The sequence below is a fragment of the Varroa destructor genome, unplaced genomic scaffold, assembly GCF_002443255.2.
Source record: "Varroa destructor unplaced genomic scaffold, Vdes_3.0 BEIS01000006.1, whole genome shotgun sequence".
NCBI classification, from domain to species: domain Eukaryota; kingdom Metazoa; phylum Arthropoda; class Arachnida; order Mesostigmata; family Varroidae; genus Varroa; species Varroa destructor.
Window position 1 is genome coordinate 13,182,353 of NW_019211459.1, and position 22,572 is coordinate 13,204,924.

General features: G+C 41.2%; 1 protein-coding gene and 1 long non-coding RNA gene across 14 annotated transcripts in view; both read right to left on the reverse strand.

The window, feature by feature from the left end:
• LOC111252892 (uncharacterized) overlaps nucleotides 1-22,504 on the reverse strand; it is a 343,362-nt gene extending 320,858 nt beyond the window's left edge. For 2 of the 6 annotated variants that reach the window (XR_002674403.2, XR_002674404.2), the window contains exon 1: nucleotides 18,214-22,504. Coding sequence is in view for 4 of the 6 variants with exons in the window: in XM_022811502.2 (XP_022667237.1) it covers nucleotides 18,214-18,378 (165 nt within the window). In the remaining 2 variants the exon portion in view is untranslated. The remainder of the gene's footprint in view (nucleotides 1-18,213) is intronic. The other 4 variants (XM_022811502.2, XM_086992571.1, XM_022811503.2 and 1 more) reach the window with 4 other exon arrangements.
• LOC147754882 (uncharacterized) lies at nucleotides 1,301-18,207 on the reverse strand. Of its 8 annotated transcripts, none has more exons than XR_015329998.1 (4): nucleotides 15,928-18,207; nucleotides 9,989-10,795; nucleotides 3,396-9,202; nucleotides 1,936-2,685 (listed from the first exon to the last, which is right to left on the reverse strand). It is a non-coding gene; the product is annotated as an uncharacterized LOC147754882 (long non-coding RNA). The 8 variants fall into 8 exon arrangements; XR_015329997.1 differs by having other exon boundaries at nucleotides 9,845-10,795; XR_015330001.1 differs by having other exon boundaries at nucleotides 1,936-2,634; nucleotides 3,396-3,478; nucleotides 3,672-10,795.
• Nucleotides 22,505-22,572: the final 68 nt, after the last annotated feature.

The following is a 22,572-nucleotide window of genomic DNA, read 5'->3' on the forward strand; positions in this document are numbered from 1 at the left end:
CATAGGCAATCTTTCGTAGAACTTTCCAATCCTACCTTGAAGCATAAACATAGGATTTGACCGCGCGTCCGTAAGATCTCACACGACCCTTGCTCTTATCACAATCACATCGATAGTATGCAATAACTTGGCTGGCGTTTATAGGATAAATTCTACAGGCCACGTTTTGTCATGTAACTGCTGACTTTCACCCACTGACAGCAGTAAAATATGCGGTGAGAGGACTGTGGTGAAAACTACTGCAGTGTGTACGAGCTGCCTAGACGGTCAGAATTGACCCTTGTGGCATACGGCGAGTTTATGGCCAGCGTTCTAAATCGAGCGCACAGATCACCCATATTTTTCCCATATTCCCAGCTTCCCCTTGGCTTTTTTCTACATTTTAATACCTTCAGTATAGCAAACGACCGACAACTTTCCTAGCTCGTTCCCCCTTTTCATTATCCTTTCTGAGATGAGTTTATTCCGGGGGCACAACCTGGACTATGCTCGCTGCCGTACTTTAAGACCCTTACCATATGCTAAAGAATAGGGGCAGTATTTGCGTCACTCTGTCCATCAGTTTCGTATGCTACTTTCTATATCGCAAAGCCACTGTATGCATAGCCTTCCGTTACCTACCTTCTGACATGCTCGTTGGTTCTGGCTCAGTGGCACGTGGCTGGCTCTGCGTAGAGATTTGGCAAAACATTTAGGATACAATCGGGATAGCAGTTGTTTTCTCTGGCAGAGTTTGGTAGTTACGTATTGTAAAATCACTTTGCTGGGACCACCGATTAAAGAAAAATACGGAAGTAAAAACTGGGACTTATGGTACAGTATTTTGAGTGGGCAAACCTGACGCATAGCTGAGGAAGGAAGAAGACCAGAGAAAAAGTACCGACACAAGGAGGAAGCCTTTGAAGATTCCTTTTCGCTCGCGATCTCTCTTTGTCGTTTCATTTCCTCAGTAGACTTTTGCCATCTAGATTTTTATCTACCTACTATTAATTTCTAGCCCAAACCCTAAACTTAACGTCGACGCCCAAACAAACCAGTTTCCTCTTACAACAAGTTCTGTGCATAAAAAGCCGTAACGTTCTCAAATGAGTTTCTGTCCCCCGCCCCAGACGGATCCGACACGGCATTAGTAACGAGCGCAGCAGCTTTACGTTTACGCTAGACATCATCACCACCGTCGGTGGAGAGATTATGCCTAAATATAAAGCGACAGTTGTTGGGTTTCCCATCAAATTTTGCGCCTCTTTCTGTCTCTTACTTGTGCGCCCCCTGTCGGTCTTTTAAAATCCTATCAGCCGCATTCTATTACTTGGCCGTTCTCAATTAGCTGTTGACATGAAAAACGGAGCTATATGTGACAATTCCACCAAAGAAGGGTAAGAAGCAGGATGTGGAGTTCCGATTTGAGAGGGAAAAACTTCGGCAAGCGAACGTTGTGGCTGACACAGCCGTTTGTGTACCCATACGCACGCAGTGTGTACTTGCACAACAGTGACACGATCTGGCCATCGTGCATGATACACTACATTGTAACAGAATACAACGATAAATTGTAGTGGTAAAAAAACACATTGCCAAGATGGCGGTACCTCGAGTCATATAGTTGGCCATGCTACCGCGCTAGTGCTACATCATTGTAGAGAACTGAGTGCATGGTGTACACCATATGAATATCGTGCAAACTGCAAGGGTGAACAGGCTCAAAAATTTCCAATTGATTGATTAATTATCACTTTCGCAAGTCTTTGCGTCTTGCCTTGTTTTCTTACATCAATATTGTATAGTATCGGTTTAAAAGAAAATGCAAAAATGTTATTTAATCAGTTGCATTTAATGTATTTTTCCAGCTATGTATATTTACTCCATTCATGTACGCAATTTTGCTTACGCAACTCGTTCTACAATGCGTAAGCAAAAGATGAAAGATAGGCCTGAAAGAATCAAAGATTTTATTGTCGGGCGAATTTTAATTTGAAAAATAAATAGGACAGAAGGTTTCGACCTTGATAGAAAATACCTCTTCCTCAATAGCGTTTGTCACTATTTAGGCTACTTCAGACTCAGCCACTCACAGGCACACTCAAACATCAACGGATATAAACAACACCGATACGTTGTGTCCAACTTTTCCGAAAAATACAATTGACAACCGTGCAGCCTTAAGGTAAGTTATATGCACTGATCGATCACAAGGCATAAAACACTAAAAAACACTCCTGGGAAAATTGAACGTAATCTAAATAATAACTTTGGCGTGACCAGCGAACACATGACGCCACATAACGTATGTTTATTTGATTAATCCAATCAATTATAAAGTCGTATCCATCAGCCTGTCATCTTAATTTCTAGCAGTTGCAGCAGGTGCATCAAATTTAGGGCCAGTACTAATAGGGAAACATCAAATGCCCCGATGGTTATGAGCAGCTTTATTTCGTCAACTATCTGGTCTAGACATGGAATTAGTAGCCTCTATCGAATCCTGATACACACAGGGATCTTCAATCCACCGTTTGTCCGAAATAGACCAACGGATCTACCGACGAGCCAGCGCTGACATTACAAACTATCTCATTTCCATCTACCGGTTCGTAAGTCTTTATCTTGCGCCCTTGATATTTAGCTCTACAACACCTGTAAAAACAACAAGATTTCTTGCGCCCTTGATATTTAGCTCTACAACACCTGTAAAAACAACAAGATTGCTTGCGCCATTTACCCTTTTTTACACTACTGGAGTGAAACTGCCATTTTACAGGAGGGAAATTTCGATATTTTGAATGTTTAAATTGTCTATAAAAACTAACAGTGGTGCTGAGTACTTACGTGGAGGTTTGTCATATGGGATTTTTTTGCGATACAAGGTCTTTTTCGACAGTTGGAAATACAGGTTTACAATTTTTTCCACAAAAGGACTAAGAGGCTGGTTTGTGCTTATCGGTCATCACGAAGCATTTATAACGATTGGACAACAGCGTGATCATCAAATACGTGACTGACACAGACGATACAGAGGTTATGCGTTGTGACGACCATTCAATAGGAAGCAATTTGGAAAAATAAGAAATGCAATATTAATTCAGTTTATCTCGATGGGTGTCAAAGTTCGCAAACCCCACTCAAGTCGTTGAAGCAAAATTGCAGCTGGAATGTATCTTAGCACGATTTTCTACGTATCCAATGATCCACATTGTTGTACAACATTCAACCTTGAGACAAAATTCCGCCTCTTTGTGTGTTATACGCAATAGAATAATAATCCCTGCATATATAAATACTTTAACTATGGGAATTAATGCCAAAGAACAAACTCAAAGCCAATAGAATTGCACTGCACCTACGACTCGATCTATATAATGTTGCATCTAAAGTTTCAGACGTGTACAGTTATATACCTCAGATATATCCAGCGATCCGCGATGTTTTCGCTAGCACCTCTTCATCAAAGGTGGCCTAATTTTCGTCTCAGAGCTCCTCCCTATGAGATGACACAAACCAACAGATTCCTTTGGCCAGCTATCACCCTTCTTTCTTACTTGTTCTATAAGTAATAGAGAGGTAAGTAAGGACTATCTAAATCCTCAAATCGCAGCTAACGGCTATGGCTATATATGCGGTCTTTCTCGACTTATTGAAATCTTTGAATGGCATGTGTCATGCTTTTTTCTTACTTTTTTTCTGTGTTCGGTAGCCAATTTGTAATGGAGTTACCACCTGCATAGAAAAGACACACAGGTGAAAGAGGGCCATTTGCAATCGGCTTAGAAATACAGATTTTTGCCATAGGGGGAGCACGGCAGGGCACGTTCTGGCTGAATGGAACCTGGAGCAAGCCGCTTCAGGGCGCCCAACAGACAACCCGCTGATCGTTCACAGCGTGGCCACACGTCACGGAGACAATCATTGAATGACACAACGGCCGACCGGCGAATATTGAGAGCTAGGAAAGAAGGGCGATAAATAAGCGCTAAGGCCAGTCTTGACCTTCCTGAGACCCTATCAACATCTGAGAATATACAATGATACCTACATTGTTACGGTGTAGTTATAGCTACAATAAAAAACAGGAGAATTAGGAGGTAGAGACGGAGATAGAAACATTACAGCAAAAAGGAGTTGAGGGACATCTGTCGAACAGTCTCGTTTGGATTCAATATGCTTTTCAGGACGTGCACATTTTGTTTGATAATCGTTTTCCAGTATTTTTCTTTAGAACACCATTCATGGAAGCCTACAAAACAGGACACAAGTGAAGAAAGCATGTGGCTGGAGCCCGGCCTCAGCTTTTTCTTAGAACGGCGTCTTGCGTACTTCTAGAAAACAAGCTTAAGGATCATAGATTAGGACTGGTGCGGATATTTTTGCAGGCATAGATGTTTACGCTATTGCCATTGCTTGGCCGCACTCTTTTCTATTTTCGCAAAACTTTCCAAAGCTATCTACTACTATTAATAAAGTACTTCTTTCGACACGCTTCGATTATTTCGACACGCTGTGCGCATCTGACCAGCGCAGTCGTTAAGGCTCCAGCCAACTGTACATGTTGCGTGTATCGTAACCGCCATTCCGTTCGGTCACTCTATCTATGATGTCTCGTAATTGAAAACCAATATCCGTTCATATATCACCCATTACTTGATGAAAAATCTAACGTGTGTCGAACGTCTGTGGTCGTCACGGCTTGCCGCCTCCTATTTCTGTCTCATCACGGACACCGATGACGGTTTTCGGCACAAAGAAAATGTTCACTGATTTGCTGAGTTCATGAGTATCACTGCTTCTTGGATCCATAATATTTGTAGTAATATATAGAGAAAACTGTTACCGTCGAGTGTATGAGCAATATTTCGACTCTTATACTCCGGTTAGCTAAGCGTTACTTGTATTATATTTATGACCGCATAATTAACAGAAGATGCGTTCGAAACGGGCAGGAGCCGTAACAGCAGCTTGCGATGAGTAGACATTAAACCTATAATGTAACTAGATTTACCTATTTTAGAACTGTATAACAGTTGTCCTACAAGAAGCTACAGTCTCTTCGGCCTATATAGATTACACATAGCCCGATCCCCAAAGTTCACAGCAGAAGCTAAACAATTTATGCACTCTCAGTAAATAATGAAGCGTCTAATCTCGGGCTTGATAAAATCATCGAAGTACACACACTGACCTAGTTGGTCTTTTGTGATACACAGTTTACTCAGTAATTACCTATGACGGTATCGAATGTGACACGTTCATAATCTCATTGACGGTCACTGATAGTCTATGCACTAGTCATGAAATAAAATAAATTACGAATTCGTAGACTGAAGATGCACAGCATAAAATCAACGAGAAACTAGTTTATAATAAATCGAGCAGAGTAAATTATCTGGGCTCGTCTGTTCCCGAGAAACACACCACAAAGTGTATACTGCTTCTTGCGTTAAAATAATGCAAATTGTTCCAGAAATGTCCTTCGACATTGTAGGCTATCAACTATGGTTGCATTCGACTAACGGTAGACGGTTTTACCGTTGCGGACCCTCCCACAGCGAGAAAGTGCTCACAGCTTCTCGCTTTTGAGACCCCTGCTCAAAAGGGTGGCGGTGGTATAAGGCCTGTGCATTCAACCTTGAGTCTCGATTACGCATTCTCAACATATGCTTTGTACTAATAACATCTTTGTTTTCATAAGGCCAACAGTAGAATAGCGTTTGAAGCACCGGTTACTATTCGAGACAAGTTGCTGGTAGAAGTCGGCGGCTATATAAACAACAAAAGAAGTTAGCCGACTGCCATAGTCCCTTGCCCCTCTTTCCAAACCCAACCTAGATCTTGAAAATTTATCCGTTTTCGAACAAGTACGCTCTGAGCCAGTAGAGTAAATGAGCAAGCAAAAAAGTACGTGTGAGAGAAAAAGGAGCGAGGTTTGATGCCCTACTTTTGCCAACGATTGATCATGATAGTGACAGCTGTCTGATGAATTCGCTAGCTGCCCTATGACTATTAGCATCCAATTGATCATATTCAGAAACAGACACCACCAGCAACAGAGCAATAACGCTTTTTATTTTTTTATATATTTTTTACTCCCTCTGCAGAGCTTGTCGTATGATGTCGGACGATGATATTTCCTCTAAAAAAAATATTCTAAAAAATAGTTCCTAAAAAATGCCGTGTTTTTGCTCAAGGGTGTGTATAAGGAATTTTATATATCCCTAATTGTTTAGTCCGGTATCGTAGTTAAGCAGTTCGTGAAATATAAAATAAATTTGGTTTTTTAGCGTTTTTTCTAATTTTTCGTTTACAGAGGAACACATTTTATACACCGGTGGAAAGCTTATTTCTTACTTCGAAGCCGCTATACAATTTTAAAACACTACGATAAGTTTAAGATGCATTCCGACGCCAAAAATGAGTATGTGGAATGAAAATGAAGCCTGTTTCCGGCGCCAACTTTTCACCAGCGCCATAAAGCTGAAGAAGCAACCGAAAAAATCTGTTCCGCGTACGATGAAGACTCAACAGCTGAGGGATATTACTACATCTAGCTATTATCTTCTTTCCAAACGAAGTTTGGGACAATCCTCGAAGAACACAAAAAAATCAGAGCGTGTTTCTTATGTATGAAATGCCTTAGGTTTCTTATATATGAAACGCTGTAGGAGCAGTATACTCGATGCAAGAAGAATAACAGTTGTTGAATTGCTGTTTTTTGCTACAAGACATGCCTAAAATTTTTTAAGTTAAAACTAGAAATGGTATTTTGAAATTCAAACAGGACAAAGCAAGCAGCCTTATCGAGCAAACGACTCTAGTTTCAAAGGTGATGTCATCATTACCACACTTGATTTGCTGACTGATTCTGCCTATAAATCAGACGTCCGTTAGCCTTAATAAATTCCAACATGCTATACCTTGCTTGTAACAAAAAAAAATGACGTTTATTTAAAACACGTATATTTTAATGTCCTTAAGTAATATCGAACCACTTAGACCCTACACATTATAGCAAATTATCATACATATACACACGCTGATAAACACATTTACCTCAACAGAACCGGATTGTCATGCCTACAAAAATTCAAAAATTTCCTCGTAAAATTTATGGGCTTCAAGTGATACGAATATATGCATACTCGTATAGTACACCATACTCACGCATATATAGGCTCAAGGTGCCCATGTACAGTGAATTCTGGCAAGGCCAAATTAACTTCCTGTATATATATATATATATATATATATTAGTCTGGTAGATCTAATAAACCCAAAATTACTAAATTCCGAATTAAAATATTTAGAATTGCTGTTAGCTAATACCCAAATAAAATAAATGCTACCATACGGCACAAACCGTTTTTAGCATTACCAATGAAGATGATGTCATGGGACGCTTTGTATGGGAGGGCTGTTTCCGTGTGTAAGGAATAGGATTTCTTATAAACAACCGTTATTAAATAAGCTGACTCAACATGCGACCGCTCATTTCAATGGTGAAGTTGAAACTTAGCGTAACTTAGTATATAGTTGTATGTGGTGGGTGATTACGTGATCGGATCAAAAGTTCCTAAGACTTTCAGGGCAATGTTCGCCTCTGCTATGCTCAGACGAACACGCCGTACGGCCGCTATTCCAGTGACGGACGTGAATGTCATTGAAGTTTATCTCTAGTTTGCATAGGGTATGTTAAGTGTTGAGCAACTACCATTCTAACCAGCGATGCATCTATCATGTTAGCGCCCAATTTATGAGGCGGGCGCAGCAACGAAAACTTGTAGCTAAACTAAGTTACTAAGCGCCACTTCGTTCTGACCGATTAGCGTCTAATGAGGCTTACATGGCAATTTAAAAGAAATAGTAGTTGCACTCGAGGTGGAACCGTCGTTGATTTGCCGCCAAGACGCAGGCTACCCATATAACGTAAGCACGTTCTCGTTCTGAGATGTAAATTTGATTTTATCACGTGGAAAATGATCGAAGACTAACTTAAAAATTTCCTTAAAATTTTGTGTTCGTTGTCTAGCGCCGTTACTCAGACGATTGTCAGACCAGGTGAGGACGCAGTAGGATTTAACGCACTATTTACTTCACTTCGTTCTCACTTGAAGAGGCAGGAACAACGTTTGTATGTGCTGCTAAGTTAAGCAGTTTTAACAAAAAATATAGGAGAATGAGGTTTATATATGCTCTCTAAGGAACGCTTTTATAACCGGCTGCATAGTCGTTACTCACAAGGGTCACAAGGGATCACAAGGCCTTGATCGTTAAGCAAGCTTATCAAATTCTTTAGCAACGATTAAAGCATAGAATTACATATGTAATTGTATAGTGAGTTTATAGATTCGAAGAGAATGTCTATAATTATTAGTAAAGTAGTATAAGTATTAGTAAAGTCTGTGAACTAATAATTAGTTCACAGACTTTACTAATACTTTATATATATATATATATATATAAAGAAGCGGGTAATCGAAAAATATACGGACACGAACATATTGTGTCAATTGCAGGATTACCTTTTTTTCCGGTTATAATATAAACCCGTACTTTTTTTAAACATACTCTTATGCCTGATATTACTTTTACGCTAATTCTAATTATAATATATGTATAAATATATATTTTTCATTGGCGATGTTTTATCGATTATTAAGATCCACTGTTGTTCTTGTCAAATAGAGCTGCTAGTTAGCAAATATCTACACATCAACTGAATTTTATATATAATATATAATTTAGTTTCCAGATGCACCAAAATATATTTAGCTGTAGTTTGTAAAAGCTAATCTTTTTTAATCGTGGAGTCAACGGAGTTTACCGATCAAACGTCACGCTGAATATCACTTGTCGTTGCGTTTTGTTTGCGATTTTCACGTATGTATAACAAAACGTGCGTGCCGATAGGTTAGGAGGTAACGTATTTGCGTGCTGTACACACGGACACGTAGTGGTCTAGGTTCGAATCAGGGGGTAGACATACCTCGTTTCGTCCCGGCAGCCAGTCGTCTTATAGTATCTAACGGCGGTGCCGAATGTCTCAAACTGTGGCATTCGATTGGTACCTTGATGAACCTAGACTAGCCAGTGTGTAGTACTGAACTTTTTTTTAGGTCGAGCTTACTCGACGGTCGGTAAGCTCATAAGCGCACTTTTCCGAAAAGGCTTACCTCTGGGTATCCAGTCCATACTACAGCTCACGTTGCACAGCCTAAAGCGCAAGCAAAGAAATCTCGTGATGATCTTTACGGGCCAATAATTGTTATAATTAGAAAAAAACACCTAAAATAATATTTGTTACTGACTCAGCTTTCAGCTGTTGGATCGTCCAAATCAGAGAGCGTAACATAACTCCGAAGAATCAGAAGTAATTATATGAAATAATGTGTAACGTTCATTATTTTTTATTTTTTTTTTGTGATAATCTCATCGCTGAACTTTGGGATTTTAGCTCTGCTTGAAAAATAGTACACGTTTCGCATGTCTTGCAATATTAATAACTGTTTTCCGAATAAAAAACCATTCAATGCTTCTTATTTTTGAAAAGAAGTCTGCGGAACGTCTCAGCTGTAGCTATTCAACACGTCACGTATCGCACATAACAGGCTTAACCTACTCCTACTTTCTAGCGGCTTATGACAAATTGCCAGCTCCAGAGGCCACAGCATTCTACTTATAGTACTTCATTGTACAGTGAAGTGGAGTAGTACTTTGTTGATATTTCTTCAGCAGTACGAGACAAAGGCTAAAGGACAAAAATGACGTTTAATAGGGCCTCGTTCACTACAGATCTGTCTTAGCCTAGTTAGCCAAGTGGTTTGTTTATAATAATATGATCCGATGACAAACCCACCTGCACGTAAGGCAAATCAACGGTTTCACTCTTGAGTCTTAGTGGTGGCCACTGCTGCTGCTGCTCAGTATTACAGCCCAGTTGGGCCTTATGCAACGAGACTGGCTATAGGTTCGTTCGTTGGAAGTAATAGAAATTACAAACCTTTTTTTAGTCTGCCAAGAAATATCTGGCATGCATCCAAGGCACAGGTGTAACAATAGCTGTGACCGTGGTGTGACTCTTAGAAACGCTACGCCAAGGTGCCATGACAGCAGAGTTGAGGCGGGCGCACACAATACACATACCTATAACCTGCAACCTTGAGAAACGTAGGCAAAAAAGAATTAAGCCTGGCTAAGCAAACAGTTCTGTTTCTTGACCTAACGGATTCTACTTTGTACCGGCAAATGCCATCAATCTTTCGGTTTTTATTGATCGACCCACAACAACGGTTGCACGAACCGAATTAGCAAAAAATCATACATGGCCGGTTAGCGGTAGCCCATTAATGGGGGGTCCGACCGATGTTGTTAGGGGACCTGCATTATTTACAACGAGTTAAGAGTTTGCACGTAGATGCGTCGATAAAGTGGTTTCTGTATATTTGAAAATTCGCAGATTTTCGTAATCGATCTAAATGATTATTTCCATAACTTGGAGCTCCTTAGCAAGATATATTTAGTATACAAGTAAGTAGTACAGTAAATTTCCTATCTATCCGCTGGCAAAACGCAACTATGTGCTTGATAGAACGTGCTTACTGACGTGCGTCCAAATGAAAAAATCAAAGAGAATTAAGATTCCAGCCAGCCAGCGCTCCTAGACGACGGAGAGCCATTTTCGATTTAGACATGGGCGCTGGCAATCCATTAGTTCAATTATGGCTTAATATGAAGATAAGCTGACAAATCCAGCCCAGTCGGTAAGCTTAGTAATGCGAAGTAATCCCAGCTTATAACACAAATAGATCTGTAAAGAGAGGTAATCTTGTGATAAAGTGACAGATATGCGCTTTCATTTGTCTTTTTTTTTAACTATAATTTAATTATTGTAGCTACAACTTTGATTGCTCTTCGAGCATCCTATACTACATAATTACCATACTTTTTTATCATTTCAGTATCTGTCCTGCCAAACATAGATAATGTTTGGCCGCCATTTTACAAGGACTCAGCATGAGGTATGAACTTTTATCGAAAAGCAGCAATAAACAATTTAGAAGTGCAACCTCTCGAGATACTTCGTGATCCACACCCATAAAAGAACCATAGTTATATAGGAAGCGAGTATTCATTTTCCTGATAACAGGACGACTCGCTAAATAGATCTCGTCCAACAAAATAGCGTTAAACTCACTTCAGAAGGTTAACAGTCGTGTCGTTGATATCTTGGGCACCGATGCTATGAGATATACATATATTCCAGTATTGGCCAGCTCGTAAACCTTCTACAGGGTATTGAACAACTACCATTGGAGCAGCTTTATAATTCGTTCACGGCGGTTTGACCAGGGCCTATTAGCATCTTACGTACCGATGCCAGCTAAGCTTACGTCAACTTTGGCTGATGTCAAAGGTTGTGTAACATGGCACGCGCTTCTGCCGTTGCCGTTCCACTCAGTCTACGCAAAAGAAAACTATAGAAGAAACCCATTTGGGTTCGTCTATGCGATTTTCTACCGAGTTGCTGCAAAAAAATGAACTGTGCCGCCTTTTTTCCCCATTTGCTTGCCGATAAAGGCCGTAACTGAAAACAAAAGTTGTTCAAATTAAGCCTGAAGTGCTTTTCTTGTTGACAGAAAATATGTTCCACAGCAAGTAATTGCCAGCAGTGCTACTGTTATTAGTCTCTCTATAGCAAGCCGAGCTCACGATACGGATACGATAGGCTCAGCGGTAAAATACCAACGCTAGGACCTGAGCAAGAACTGGAAAACATATAGAGTTTCTAACGGAATATGAACTCTTCTCGTACAGAGCGAATCGTAAGCGGCGGAGAGGCCGAATGCAAAAGGACCAGGTGTGAAGATATAATACGTTTGCATTGTAATTATAATTGCAACGGTACATCAGCGGCAAGGAACGTTTCTTCGATGCTCAGTGCATTGTGGGTAATTCTAACAAGAAGCAGAACGATTCAACCTTTACGACGTGAAATCCTTCTTACAGTCAGATATAAGCGTTGCTATAACAAAATCACTGCACGTTTTGTCAACAACAAAAAAATTCAAAGGGAACTTTACTCAGATAAGAGGAAGCGTTTTATACCAATACAACACGTTCGTATGAAGGCACGAGTACCCGCCAAAAATAAGACTGGCTTGATTAGCTTGACAATTTGGTGGAACCAGTTGTAAGCATTGGAAACGTTAAGAAATTTATCTAAACGGTCTCTATGTGACTGCCAAAAGGGAAACTAGTTAGTACCACTGAAAATAGTGTGTGGGACTGACGTGAAGAGAAATTTACGATACTCATTTTAGATCGGCTAAAGCTTGTTCTCTGTAGCATTGTTCTACCAGCGACGTGTAAAGTAAGCAGGACTGGAGAATCCTCAGAATTTTCCCTTTGAGTCGCGTGAAAGCCGAGGTTCGTTGAAACGCGCGTGCATCATTTCATATTAGCTTCAAGGCGATCTACGTACCTCTCCACTAAAGGCTAATAAGATGTCATTACTCTATAGCATATGTCCATAGTCTGACCTTCGTTCAAAAGAATTCGTTCTGATTCAGACGGGACACACTACGTTGTGGCAGGTAGAACAATTTATGCTCACATACATTAGATTGATAAATACGATTGGTAGTTGAGTTCACAGTTTCAGGTTATGCCTGTGCGTTTGCTTTGCAAGTACCTATCATGTACACTGTACAAATAATTTTTTACTCTGTGTGCTCATTTTCAGAGCACGCAGTGTGCTCCTGCAACAACTTCTTTTTTTTTTTTATAGTACGTGCTGCGTTCCACAACAGTCACGCTTCTTTCGAATTAAATGCTGAAAGCGTATAGTTTTTTATAAACATAAAAACAAGTGACCTTCCTGAAGCGCTACATTGTACGATAGTGTTAACAAGCCATTTGTTTGTACATAAGTTTTTAACACTATGGCGTCCCAAGACGTAGAACTATTTGCGTCTAGACGAAACTAGATGTGTGTAATATATAGACACTGGTGAATCAGTTGTCTCAGAATGCTCTGTTAATCTGTACACTAATTGGACTTGTACCTCATTTTTTATTTGTTAATAATCTTTGCTGGACTATATATCGATTTATACATGGTCACAAAAATGGAACAACCCTAAACACGATCGACGAGCTACAGAGTTAACATACAAAGCAATATGGATAAAAATGGTAAACATCTATGAAGAACGATATTCGACATGTGCCCACAACTAGCGTATTACCGTGACGGAATTTCTTGATGATCTCTTCAGCAGATTCCGTCAGTAACGCTATCATGATTGCATTTACGTGTTCATACCTAACTGTTATTCAAAATACATTTGTTTATTCAATAACAAGTAGGTACCCTATCCTTTCTGCATCCGCAATATGTATACATTTTTTCTATATTAACATAGTTCGGTGAACCAAGAAATGCTGGCAAGTCATTGAAGGTAAGCAAGTTTATCATCCGCAGAACCATAATATGATCTCCAAAAAAGACCGTTAGAGAGCTCACTGTAACTAACACCAAGATTTTGCGAAGGCTCCGACAAGGTTTAACAAGAGGCATTCTCTTCAAATGCCGTTCCAGTATCGACATCAGCAAGGTTAAATAACACCTAATGAAGGTTCATCTTCGTAAACACGCAACGCTTCGATGAAGGGTTGATGCGTTCAATGAATATTCTCTAAAAGCTACCAACTTTGCCCAATGAGATTACGCTGAGCGATCTGTACTAATCAAGCGTTGTTCAAGATGTGCCATTTCCAAAAATGACTAGATCATTGTTACATTACTATGAATGATAAATGCTGAAGTGATAGACGTTTGAACTTATGTCAGACATAATATTTACAGAACTAAATGGGTCAGCATTCACTGAAAAGGCCACGGATGGAGGTACATAACTAACTGAGCTAATGCTCTGAGCGTTGACTTTCCAAAGTCTCCTGTTCAAACAGTTGCACAATAGATGGACCCAAATTGTATTTATATTAACAAAAAAAAAAGGTATCGTTCGCGTTAAGGCTAGAGATTACTTGTGAAGATCTAACCTCGAAAAGCTTGATGTCGGTATCGTGAAACCGTATCATGAAAACTTTTTACCGGCGTACGGGCAGTAAACTGGATCCATTAACCTGTCTAAAGCCTCATTGTATGTGTCTGTATCCGACATAACTACAGCCTTGATCTTTGCCATACCAATATGATGAGAGTCAATACACTTGGCAATAGCGGTCCGACCAGTATGACCGTGGAAAGCGCATACTCTCCAAGACGCTGCTATACAGGCAAATAATTAATAAATCGTTCGCCTGCCATTCTGAAGATGCAACGGTGTCTAGTAAAAGGCAGAAGAGTACGTCGAAGGACTCCTTTGGAAAAAAACACGCAACCAGATGGACGCAAAAGCTGCCTGGCAACAATCGCACTCAGACGTGATTTCCCATTAACAAGGGGATTCGCTATTGGCGGCTAAATTCATGTTACAGCAGGAAGAATGCAACCATCCCTTGTGCATTGGGTATAACGGTTTGCTTATTTATCCTCATTGATAAGCTCGTCAATTTAAGCTACTAGTTGAAGTTGAGACTCAAGGATTTGGGAGTAAAGCCTCCTATACGAGAGGAATTTTTACCTAACTAGGATAAATGTTTCCGTATAAAGGTTCCGTAAAATCTAACGGCATGCTAACTGTGAACTTAATTTAACTAAGTAATAATTGTTCCACTTGATGCTTAAAGCTATGCTTAGTAAAAGGGGTTAAATGTATCATCATGTACGTCATATTTGCTTCACTTCTCTTGCCGTTTCACCGCGTGCACCATCATTAACTATGGCTTGCTGTTGTCAAACGTGCCTTAGAGTCATTCAGTAAGCAAACATTTAATACTGTGTTCCTGAGGAAAACAATTATCAGGAGAAAGAACTTTTCTCATTGGGACAAACGAACGCTCTGTTTTAGAAACGTGTCTTCGCACGCACTGATTATTTAAATGCCGTTCATAATAAAGGTAAACTCGCTAATACGTGAAATAATTCGTTCGAAAGATTTTATGGTATTTATCGATTCCTAGGATCTTTTTACATGGTGATCTGACACGAAGTCTCTAGTGACCTTCTACATGAAATGACGAGTTCAAGGAAAATTGGAAAAATGTCTGACAGCGTTCCACCCTTATAGTAGGAAACGTATAGGAATGTGAGGCCAAACTCCCTCGCTCAGTCTGGGCAGCTTAAAATGAATATCTGCTGAGAAGGGTGCCATACATATTCATTTGCCCAACTTGGGTACGGGACAGGGTCGCCAGACGCATAGTATGTTGGCCAATTATTTATTCCGTGCACGGTTCGGAACATTTTAAGCGTTTTCGCAAATTCGTAACGCGCATGGCTCATAGGCTGCTAACAGAACCTAGTGTGAACCTCGCAAGATCGACTTTTTCCAACCCTTGAAGAAGTCCGGATTGCGCTAGCGTTATTAGGAGAATCATGTACGTCCGTGCCGAATGCTATGTGCACCCCCTGGCCGCTTGCTGTTATAATAAGCCACACAAAAAGCAATTCCACACGATTGACGTGCTGGTAAAATGTTATTAATCTACGTCCACAATTCCTCCTCTATAGAGGCAGTTGGTGAGAAACACAAAAAAATTGGGCGAACTTCAACGCTCATTCTAAGGAACGAGATGTCATTGTTTACCTTTCGCAATACGTTTCATTTACACGTATGTGGCAGTACGAAGATACTAAATAGCTTACGATGCTAACACGTAAACACTCGAAGGTAGCAGCCATAGTACTTATGTTGCAGCTAGTTGATATGAACAGTAAATCCATTTAATCCAATATTTTAATCCTGTTTGACAATCTTCGGTAAATATAAGCACCGAGAAAACTCGACAACGTTTCGTAAAGCTGTGACGTACCTGTATTGAACGTCGACTGCTTCTTTTGTAAAGATTTCTCCTCTGTAGGAAATCCGTGCTGAAACTTTAGCGATGACGCGACCACAAACTATCCACTGAGGCAGCAGTGGCCGAAATAGACTATCGCTTTCCCTGACTGCTCTCTTATGTTCCACCCTTTGCGTCAGTAACCAACCATGTTAATTTGCTACCAGCCGAACCATAATTACGATGGCGGAGATATTACGAAAGCTTTAACGAATCACAAAACTCCATCATCGCCCGGTCGCGACAATGAAACGCCACAATCGATTGACAGGCGTATAGGACATATACGCAGAGAGCGTCCACCGTCGACCAGACCACCAACTGCAAAACGAACCCCTCACATTGGACTTCGTGCTTGTCGGGTCGACAAGCACGGGCACGCAACGAGCCTGCAGTTTGTCGTCGTCGACCCGAACTGGCGAGTGTTGTCTTCTTGCTTGACGTCCGTCCCTTGAGTAAGCCGGTCCAATTTGGCAAATCATTACTTATTAACCACTAGCAAAATAGAGCAGTCAGTCGGGCCGTAGATTGTTTTCTTGATTATATGTTAAACTTGGGCATCTTGATGCCCATGATTATGTCGTAGAGGAGTTGTCCTTATTTTGTGTTGGTTTTTTGAGCTGTCTTCACAGTAGCTAGTAACGTAACCATTACGATTGCGACACAGTTTGCTACTTCGAATAGGTCACAACAGCATTTCCCTTTTTTCCCGATACGAAAAAGCATCATGTGTTAAAAAGCGTGCGTTTATGTTAACAAAACAGTTTTTCTGTTATGGCTTTAACGGAATGGTAATCTGGCTCACCAATCATCATGAGCAGCTTCGTTCCTCAATCGACATTGCTAAATAAAATGTCCTGTCAAATAAAGAGACAAAATTCTTTAATATTTCAGTTAACCAATTGTTGGTGGGTCTATTCAAATTAGGAAACACCCCGTAAATTTAGGCAGTATCAAAGGCAAACAAAACAAGCCTAGGCGAGCGGTTGTAATCTCGCGCACCAGACAAACTGTACACTGCTTGCAGAGCACTGATGGCTGATAGCGATAGTAATTCTACGACGCACGGAACTATTTCACTTTTTCAATATTCTGTCAATAGCCACAAGGGTCACAGTAACGTTCTAGTCCAACCCTCGAAGTTCCTTGTCGAACCAGTCGAACGACGCGACTGAGCTGAGATAAATCTAACAAATTTATGACGTAGTACGTGTATCTTGCGTTTATCAGTAAGTTTTCAACAAAGATAACTAAGGCTATTTGTGGCGGCACTTCTCAGGCGTCATGACTGTGACTTCTCGAAGCATTACGTAGAGATATATCGAGCGAAGTCCATGAGAGCCTACAAGACTCGTGGTCTGCACGTGGGGTTGCTGAAAGGGAGAGGACACCGATTAAATGGGAGAGAGGTGCTTTTGCCGTGTGAGGAAGGGATTAGAAAATCGGGAACTACAACGTCCGTCTCGAGCGCTGAAGGCCTTTATTATTATAGAGCCAGCCAGGCAGCAGGACGGGCGCCCAGCAGGGGGCGCCACTGATTCACAGCAGAGCAGACGAGCCTTGGACGAAGAGTCCACTTGTGTACTCGCCATGAGAGGTGTCCTTTATTGTGACAGTTTTGTAATCCAAAGACGATCGAGAGAACGAACAAAGCAGCGCTGTAACGGGACGTTCTAGCACTTCGTTTTCTCCCACAGCAGGCTCACTTTCTTATCTCTGCCAGAGACTTGAGATCTGCTCCTTTTCATAACCGAACGTAGCAAGAACCTATTAATGAAAAGCTCTTCGATCCACATACTCATACACTCATTTCCATTATTTAGAAGAAGATAACGGCGACAGGAGAGCGGGGAAAGTGAGAATTTAGTTTAATTTAAATTTAAACGATCTAACCGACGTCTCTTATTCATCGACTCAGTTCGGTGCGCGGGTGCTGCCGCTAACTTTGCTTCTTTAGAGGCATAATGCAGAGTAATCAAAAGGATCCCGCCATTTTCTCTTCTATCCAATTAGGATATATATAATGAGCATGGAATGGCTCCAACTATATCTGGCATGGTAGACAATTTCTATTATTCAGCTTCTTTTCGGCATTTCTGCCCGAGGCCAAAAGAACTGCTTGCGGTACCTATCCATGTAAAAGAACGAAGGCGGGGCCAACGAAGTTCACTGCCGATGATATATATATATATATTACACAATACATAACGTTCGATGTCGTCAAAGAATGAAAAGATCACGTGGAAAATAAGCACTCACCTCTTCCGGTGTATGAGGCGAACTAGGTCGCTCGTGATAACCAAGCAGGCCAACGAATTCCGGCTCTTCGTACACCACTTCACATAGGCTCTGCCGCCGAAACAACGGGCGTTGTTTCAAGTCGTACGATTCCGAATGGAATCGTCGTAGCTTTGATCGATTCATTCCCACTGTGATTTCCACAGGCCCTAACGGACCATTCACTCTTAAGATGCTCGTAACAAATAAATGGTGTACCTTCTCAGCTACGGAAGCAAAAGAAAAACCATGATGAGCGCACACAAATCCACCGAGTTATGGAGCCACTGGTTTCCGAACCCTGTCTGTGTCAGCTTCGCACACCTTCACCCTTGTCGAATTATCGTATAATTGTTATTGTTTACGGTATACACATAAACACAATCTCGAGGTAGGCAATGAGGCTGGAAGGACAAGTGATAGCGCAAGTGTTCACGATCTTTTTGTTGCTTCCTGACAACCGGCTAACTTGTGCTGGTCAATGAGTGCAGTCAATATCCAGGGTAATACGAAGCTCGTAACGAAGCACTGGTAAACGTCGCATAGTATTATTGTATCTTCGATAAGAGGAGAGGCATATATCCTCCATTTTGTACATCATAAATAGGTCGGTTACATACAGCAGTATAAAGATGAGTAACAGTGATCAGACAGTATATAGATATTATATACCGCCTACCGTGTCTGATAGCCTTACGTATTAGATCAATAGAGACACTGCCTACCTGCAAGGGCTGAGATTTTACTCTTTTCGATATTGGCTTTAGCACTGTGCTATCATGGGCTGTGACCCGTTCGAGGGACGGCAAAAAACGTACAGGTAATGAGTTCAAATATAGCGGTCGTGGCCTCTAACGCTGGCTAGGAAATCACCAAACCATTCGTTAGAGATCAGCTGTCTATAGCGTGAATACAAATAACAGACACTAGTATTATATGTCCCAATAACTATCTATTGTTCACAAAACGTCGGCACTGATATTTCCAGATCGTAGTCATATCTGGAGAAAAGTAATGTATAACAAAACAGATCATACAAACGAAAGATTTAAGATGAGTATTTCTTTCAAGCCGAGTTCGAGATTCAACCTTTTCTACCGTCTATTCAGCAGAACAGCAGCAAGGCACCGTAGCAGGACATTAAACTTTTCAAAAAACCACACAAAAAGACAAAGCGAAGCCGTAGACAGTTAACCGTATTTATCGGCGGGTGAGTTTCGACTGGCGAAGACTTGGGACTAATTTAGCGAAAACGTGCTTCTCTCTCCGCTTAATCAGGTACACGCACGGTCTTACGTTTGAAACAGTAGGGTGCGACAAGGCATAGGAATCTTGATGCCAGCTATTTTCTAGTCGTTTTTCTTCAAATAGACATTTCCTATACTTCTCAGGTGCGTCGAACTTTCGACTTCGACCGCTCAGCTGCTTTAACGATACGACAGGTTCACTTAAGCATCACGCTGCTTTCCGTAGGCCAATAGTTTTGCGCGCATTGCCACAATCAGCAAACAGTAACGGTCAAGTGGTTTTAGCACCACGGCAGTAGCAGCACGGGCAATGGGTCAGTGTGGTCAATGTCAGATCGCGGGCGCGTCGAGACCAAGGAAAACGATGTCGAGAGATGTCAGCGGCTGAAGCAGCGCCAGCATTGCCAGCGGCAGTCAATGCCATTTCATATAGCAGTATGCACAAGTAGGCGAGGTTTACTATATCGCGACCTGATCAAATACACGGAGAGGGCATACCGTCTTGTCCCTCAAGGGTCTCCCCGGGTGTTCGAATCTCATAGGGTTGTCCGGCGGTCCTGTAATCATCGCAACTCATAGTAGAGCACGCGTTCCTGGCTGTGGTTGTGAAAACTCGATATACTAGATACTATTTACCTACAGAAGTAGACAAGGCACCAGCTGAAAACAGGGTCTATACATTTAGGTCTACTGTGGCGCTGTGTGTTGCAGGTGCAACTTCATCCACTGTAGGTCTTATGGTGGCAGCTGCTGATTTTCACCACACGCTGAGATTCTCGCCAGCCCGAACGGTTACGATTCCAACAACCACATTTCTCACTATGTCGTCCTATCGCTTTCATAGTTATCTTGTTCTCGGCCTTCATAGTCCTTCATCAAGATGCCGAACGCCACGAGAAGCATCTAGAGTGTAAGGAATGAACGCAATAATCGGAACAATATAAAGTGCAACTTTAGCAGTTTCGACAAAGCTACAATAGATTAAATGTTGTCAACCGGCTTTCCCGTATTACAGATCATTTAAATATTAACCTGCTCGACGCCCTTAGTTTCATAAGTAAGCCGAACGAGCTACGTCTACAGAGCATTGCATTCAAAGGATTGTGCGTGCATGTTTATGGTAAATAAAGTTACCTCTTATAGTTATAGTCGGTGTCTTACTCAGTTTATGACACTGAATCTAGAATTAGTGTCGTTCCAAGGTACGGAGCTGTGCGCCATTTGTTAGCCATGTACAATAGCAGAGCCGACCGAAAATCTATTCATCGCCAAACAGACAACTCGGGTCCAGCAACGACTGATTTACGCACTTTGTATTTATGCTCTGAGTAAGAAACTAGCTTCATTAGGATATCTTGCACTCAATCTTACAGGGCACAGAGAAGTCGTCTGATGATACGACGCAGAGACACGCTTACGCCCAATCAACACACGCAAAAACACGCTACGAAAATCCTAATGTGGTTCACTTTGAAGCGAGAAATTATGCAGCCAGCGGTCTTTTTATCCTTTACACAGCTGGATGCGTAGGTACTCAAGCCATCGTACCGACAGCTGCATATAATGAATTAATAAGTAAATTGAAGTTTTCCGTAGAGTGTGATGTAAAGAATAATACCACTATATACGTTTGGCACCAAGCTAGAACATCGTTCAAAAATTCGTTCCCATCACCGAGCGTTGTTCGACTGGTAAAAAGCGAGGCAGGTGTCATTTCGAAATAGCGAACTAGCTTCTCAGATCGTTAACTATTTGCGAATATACGACAAAAACAGCAGATTAAATAAACAAAAAGCATGCGCAAAAGAGACAGCCGGTAAATTTTTTATTTTGCTTCGTGAAACGCAAATGGTGTCGTCCTTGCTGAAAATGCACGTCTCTACATGGCGAAATGCAGTGGGGATCCGCTGATGCATCTGTGCAGGATCCGGGTGCGGTGTCATGTATATGGCAAATCTAAAACGGACCATATCGCCCCCACATGAGAAGCCCTCGTTCTCGAGGTCCCCGGAGAGATGCAAGTTTTGGGTCGTTTCATTTATCGACGGCTAGTACAGGGGTCGCCGATATGGCAGTGTGCGTATTTTGTAGTAGGTCGCAAGCTTATGAGCTGACGATGTTTGCTTTTGTCGAGTACAATATAGTTGTATTTTACTCATCAAGTATAAAACAGCATCAGCGTCATAAGTATATGAAGAATTCCTAATTAGACTTCAGAAGTGCGGCGGATTCAATCTGCTAAATCTTTGCACAGGATCTGGTGAAAATATTACTTAAAACTGTCAATTCTAAGCGATGGTTCCCATGCCCGAAGTGAAACCTAGGTGAACTATTCGTACTTTCGGGTTTGCTGTTTTCAAAAAAGAAGAGTGAGATCATGCCCAGTCACTGTGCTCATATTCAAAGTAAAGTATCAAATATTTAAGGCTTTTTTTTTGCACTCAACGGCTATTATAGTCAAAAGAATAAGCTCATCGTTCTGTCAAATCGCCTTGTTATGTTAACCCTGTCAGCTTTTTGTCGCGCAATACCTAATCAACCGCTACAGGCCATCCAGGCCCATGGAAAATAACGGCTACGAAATTTCTCACTATACCCTTACCTAGCCCATAACCTTTATAGTAAACTCCACGTGTCGTTTTCTATCATCGATATTTTCACACCTACATAATGTTGTACCGTTGAATAGGCAGCAGCGTAATTTGGTATAACTCGCGATGCCCTTTTCCGGGTCGCCGGACAATTCACGAAGGCTGTATGCTATCTGAAATATAGCGATGTATTGAAGGAAAGAGCTGCGCCTGTGCACGAATGTACTGGCAGTTTGAAATGTATTATAAATGAACGCTCCGCCACTCAGTCAAAAACAACTAAGTCTTCTAGTCTAAAATTCATCAGTATCTCTAACCAATCCCGTAAATATGCCACCAACCGTATGCTGTTAGTGCACCAACACTGACTGAGCAAAAATTGTAAGGAAAAAGATAAAAATACATCAAGGTAAAAAAAATATATACATGTATATAAAATGAAGCTAGGGTAAACTTCATCCTACTGAAATTTTAAAGATATAGTACGTGCACAATATATATAC